Source organism: Octopus bimaculoides, chromosome 5 (genome assembly GCF_001194135.2).
Source record: "Octopus bimaculoides isolate UCB-OBI-ISO-001 chromosome 5, ASM119413v2, whole genome shotgun sequence".
In the NCBI taxonomy this organism is placed as follows: Eukaryota; Metazoa; Mollusca; class Cephalopoda; order Octopoda; family Octopodidae; genus Octopus; species Octopus bimaculoides.
The window spans coordinates 33040420-33046453 of NC_068985.1; the positions used below are offsets into that span (position 1 = coordinate 33040420).

General features: G+C 34.5%; 1 protein-coding gene across 2 annotated transcripts in view; it reads left to right on the forward strand.

Annotated features, from left to right (window-relative positions):
- Nucleotides 1-6034, forward strand: part of LOC106877846 (uncharacterized) — a 158006-nt gene that overhangs the window by 83040 nt on the left and 68932 nt on the right. For both annotated transcript variants that reach the window (XM_052968273.1, XM_052968274.1), the window contains exon 2: nucleotides 1647-1931. In XM_052968273.1, coding sequence (XP_052824233.1) covers nucleotides 1647-1931 — 285 coding nt within the window. The remainder of the gene's footprint in view (nucleotides 1-1646; nucleotides 1932-6034) is intronic.

Below are 6034 nucleotides of genomic sequence, written 5' to 3' on the forward strand. Positions count from 1 at the left end.
GGCACATAAAAGACACCATTTCGAGCGTGGCCGTTTTCGTGCGGGTGACACGTAAAAGCACCCACTACACTCTCTGAGTGGTTGGCGTTAGGAAGGGCATCCAGCTGTAGAAACTCTGCCAAATCAGACTGGAGCCTGGTGTTGCCATCCGGTTTCACCAGTCCTCAGTCAAATCGTCCAACCCATGCTAGCATGGAAAGCGGACGTTAAACGATGATGATGATGATGATGATTCTGATTCTGATCTGATACCATCCTAGGGTAATCAGTTCAACTATTTAGAGTGATTCAGTAAATTTACATACCAAATATGTCTGCTTTTCAATTAGTCTTTTAATCTAGTTTGGTGCTTCACTACAAGCATCTGACCAGTCTTCAAAATAAGTAATAAATTATTTTATCCCTAGCTTTTTCAAGTAGTACTAACTTTGAATTCTTTTATTAAATTATTGTAATATCTTGTCTTTGTTACGGTTCATAAAGAAGGAAAGTGAATGGAATTCTCATGTCAGAAGATTTTATTATTGACTTAAAAACCAGAGACTTAAATTAAATGTAACAATTTTATTTTCAGAACAAAAGTCTTACCTTAAGGTTTTTATCAAAACACATATTTGATTTTCAAGGGAAACTCTTAAAAATAAATGAAATCTGTCAGATTGTGATCAATATATAGATTCTCAATAATTTTGAAGCAAAAAAATGAAAAAGCTAAAGAAATAAGTTCTCCTTTGTGTGTAGTTTGGGGTGTGCTAACAATGTTATAACTAGAAACAATAGGCTCTTTGAGAGAAAGAAATTAATTTTTAAAGGGCAATTATAGTAATATAATTTCTTTTTTCAAGCACGTTTTTTAATTTAGATCACTTTAGATGCTATGAGTTCAAACAATAATTCACATTGTGAACTTTTCTTTTAAAGCATCGCAAATCTTTACATTGTCATTATAAGATTTTTACATCATTTATCACGCTGGCATTGATTATATGAGGATCTGCACTGCTGTTTTATTTCAGTTAACATTGTCTTTTATCAATTCATTAATAAATTTTAGCTATTTCTGATATTGTCTAATGATTGTAAGCTTCTGTAGGGTATTTTATTTCACCTTTGCAAAGAGGAATTAAATGATTATTTGTAATAATTTATGACAGGCATTCTAGCAATCCCTACTTACTAATTTACTTATTCAGCAATTACTGACCCATACAGATTGCTTGTGAATCTGAAAAGATGATGAGCTTGCTTTACAAGGAAAAATTTTAAGTCATTGCTTAATATTTGTATGTTGAATTTTATCCTATCTGCAAATGCAGACGTTGCCAATAAAGAATAGTTGCAAAGTAGATTACAAACTTCTACAAAGTTGATAATATTGAACACAAATGTATTTTTATGACCAATTGGGATTATAGTGCCACATTTTACTTACTGACAGAAATTTATCACTATCAATATTAAAAGCACATGGCTCCTGTTTTTGACAATAGCTTAAGATATCCTTACAGGATATTCTAAACATTTAAAATTAATTATCTTAATACCTTATCTTTTCAATATCTATTGAAATTTGTTGAAAATTTTTCATTGTCATTTTTGCCTTTTGTGATATTGAAGCTGATATTCTTTTTTACTTTCTTCTTCAGCTGAAAGTGATACAAGCCGATGTCCTGAACCTGTGATCAATACTCGTCACTATTTGGCAACATTTCGGGACAGTTGCTATGTATTTATAAATCAAGAAAAATATTGGACCAAAGCCCGTGATTATTGTTGGTGGCTAGGTGGTGAACTTGTGCATATCCATGATATGGAAACTATGGAATTTCTCAAGAGTGTTCTCAATTCTAAAGAACTAGGCTGGAACAGAAATGGTGTCTGGACTGGTGCCAATGATTTACTTCATGAAGGCAAGTGGGTGTGGACAACAGGTAAATAAAATAAAAATATATTATTAAATTTGTATTACACAAGGTATGTTTACAGCTATTTTTAGTTAAGTCAAAACTAAGTATGAAAAAAAATGCTTGATATATTAGGTGGCTAATAAAAATGCTTTCATTTTAAATGTTTTAACACTTTACCATTTGTTCCCAAGTTTTTGATATCACATTCATACAAAGTAGACCTGTACTAAATATATAGCAATTATTTCAGTATTGTATTACAAGAGAACTGTTTTTTTTAATCGTTTTTGTATTTGGTTTGCAAGATTCTTTATGTGAATTCATGTATTGAAGCATATTTTATTGTCTGGGGAGAGTCATTCTCTTTTAGTGCCTTATTAATTTAACACACTCACCAGTCTCATTTCCACTCATTTACTTATTTTTACTAAAATTTACATTGCATCTTGCAACCTTTTCAATAGTTGTTGACTTTGTCCATTATTGGAACTGCGTTCTTTTTCTTTGTTTGCTTGCTTGCATGCATGTACATCAGTGTGTGTGCGCATACACGTGTGTGTGTGTGTGTGTGTGTGTGTATGCACATATATATATATATATATATATATATGTATGCACATTTGTATGTATGTACTCTGCATATCCATGTGTTTGTGTGTGTGTGTCTATATGTGTGTACCTCTGTCTCCTTATGTGTGCATGTTTGTGTGTGTCTGTGTATGTGGTTGTGTGACTGTGTGTGTGTCTGTTATGTATGGATGTGTGACTCTATATGTGTCCTTGTGTGAAGTGTATGTATATGGTCTTGTGTTTTGGTCTTCATTTGTATGTATGTATGCATGTATGTGTGTGCCTGTCTGTTCATATTACCTATGTACTTATCTATCTGTATATCTACCTGTCCATATACATATCCATTTACCCACATATACACACACACACACACACACGCATATATATATTTATATACACACCCATGCCTGCATAATGGCCTACTAACAACACTGTCTATATATAAACTGGGTATTGGGGTATGACACCTATATATATATTTCCTGTTTAGTACTGGAGATGTTTCATTAATGATGATGTACTCTTGTACTTGTCTGAGTGTTGAGTCCTTCAGGTGCTTGGATAAAATGCAGATGTCGAGTTGACCCAGTGTGCTTCCATGTTGGTCTTTGGCATGTTGGCTGAGTATGGAAGATTGTTTTTTGTCATATTGTCTCAAATGTTCATTTAGCTTCTAGATATCTCACCTATGTATATTATGTTCTTGCCTTTACAAGCACCCTCTATGCACCTTATGCTGTAGACTACATTTCTAGCTTTACAGTTAATGCCAGGGTTAATGTTACACACTATGCAATTATCATTGGTGCATGTGGTATTCTCAAAGGGGTGTGTCCTGCATAATTGTGATCTGATTGAGCTCTCTGGCTTTTCAATGATTTTTATGTTAAGTTTAGCCTCCTTCTGAGCTTTCCTAGTTCTCCATGGGCTGTGGCCTCTACAAACATCACTCCTTGATATTTGTCGGTCTTGTGCCACATGTTCACTCTGTTTGCTTTGTACCAAACTCTCTGTATCCTATTCCAGTCTTTATTTCTATATCTAGGGCAGGTACCACTGGTTTCATTACTTATAATGCTATCTAACTTCTTTCTAGCACTCCTGTATACCCGAATCCTATCTTTCTGATCATATCCAAAGAATTGCATGCAGTGCATGAAGTTCTGTTCATGTTTCTTTCACTGTACCTGTGAACTGAATAACATTTTCATTGGGCCTTTTGCTACTTATAAATATATCTATTCTATCCAATGCATGTATTGAGCTCTCATTTGAACCATGGGCTTCCCAATTCCACATTGGACATTGTCCATTTCATATTTGCATGTATGTACAGGGTTGTCAGGTATTTTTTGTTTGTGTTTTTTTTTCCATTTATTTTAATCCTTATTTTTCATCAACAATTTTAACGAATCAGTCAATATTATATTTTCCTTCATTGTTCATGACTTCTTTGCCAATGTTCCCTGAGATTGTCAATACCTTGACATAGAATTCACTAGGTCTTGACTTAAAGAATTCAAGTCATATTTTCAGCTCCACATCATTTTTGAACAAAAACACATCACAGACTGTTGGAGAGTGACTGTAAAAGGTGATAATCTGAAGGTGCTATATCAGGAGACTATGATGGGTGTAGTAACACTTCCCAACTGAGCTCTTAAAACAGCATTTTGGGTCAAATTAGTGATGTAAGGGTGAGCATTGTACTGCTGAAGAGGTACACCATGTTATCAGTTGGATAATTTCAGCTGGATTGCTTCGTTGGACCAGTGCATTTACTGAATATAATAATTTTTTCCTTCTTATTTTTCACTGATTTCTGGTCAGTTTTAGACGATCACTCATTGAATAACTGGCTTTTGCCCAATCCCTGACAAAATTGAAACCTTCAGTGTCCTCATTGTGATTTCATAGATGAAATATTGTAAAAGATTGGGATAAAAGTAGAAAAAGATTGTTTATTATATCGTCTGCAAAACTAATGTGGCCTCTGAAGTGAATTGAGCATTGTATTTTAATCTAAAACTGTCAGGCTAAGTACATCTTGAGAAAGCACAATGCAACTCTATTTCATAAACTAAAAGCTTATCCCTTTACTATTAATGTCATTGACTTATCACCAAAATTCTTCCTATAATATGTAATGAACAAGTCGTCTGTACATAAACCATCCCTCTCCAGGTTATTGAGCATCATCAGAAGTTGTAGATATGAATAGTAAATTAAGTGGAATAGCTTAGCTAAGAATAGAACCCATACTCTGAATTCAACTCTCTATTAGCTTTCCACTATGCTACGGTGCCTACATAAACATATTTTTCAGATACACAACATTTTTACTAAGAGTTAGAATTGATTTTGTTTACATATGTACCAGTGTCTTAGGTCTCCCTACTAAACCAATTTGAATATCTTGAACATAACTAAAAATAAAAGAAAAGGCTAAAACGTGCACAGTAGTCAGTTCAGGAAAACTGTTTTCTTGTTGTTAAACGGTAGTCATGTATTCAGAAAAGCTGCTACTTGAAGCATAACAAGAAACACTTTTCACTTCCTACTGAGATCACTTCAATTTTGAAAGTCTTGCACAGAAACATCAGTGGTTTTCTGTGTAATGACTGGTAGTTGCTAACTGCTGGAGTTATTGATTTCTTTCACCCTACTTCACAAGAATCTTCAGAGGTACTTACTAAATAGCATTGATGCCATTCTCACGCTAGATTTCTGCCACTATTTGTGATTTTAGTGTTAGAGAGGTTCGCTTATATTTTAAAATCATGTTGCATCTGTCAAAAAAACTTGAATCAGTTTAATGTTTTGTCAAATGTTTCATTTATCAGTTTACTATTTACACACACACACATACACAGAGTAAATGATGATAGTTAATGTTGAAGAATCAAAGAATCAATTTAAATGAGCTAATTTTAAAGTTTTTGAATAAGTGTCGAGTCAATGATTACTAAACAGACATACAAAATAAATGAGAAATAGACATCACATCATCATCATCATCATCTGTTTTCCATGCTGGCATGGGTTGGACAGTTCAACTGGGGTCTGGAAAACCAGGAGGCTGCACCAGACTCCAGCTGGATGCCCTTTCTAATGCCAACCACTCCATGAGTATAGTGGGTGCTTTTTATGTGCCACCAGCATAAGGGCCAGAGGGGGCTGGCATCGACCATGATAGATGGTGCTTTTTATGTGCCACCGGCAGGGGAGCCAGTCAAGGCAGTGCTGGCATCGGCCATGTTCAGATGGTGCTTTTTACATGCCACTGGCACAGAAGCCAGTCAGAGCGAGGGAGCTGGCATCGACCAGTCGGGGCGTTTCTATGCTGTTTCTTTTTCATCTTTACATTCGTTTTTTTTTTTTAAATATATTGGCAGGCATAGATCATGTTGTTTAATTTATTAGTGTTGTTGCTCCAATCGACCCTGCTTAACAAACTTATGTCAGAGTGATAACCAAATTTGTACTTCGCTGTAACCCTCATGTCTAGCAATGTGGTTTTGAAGTATACAAATATATATATATATATATATATA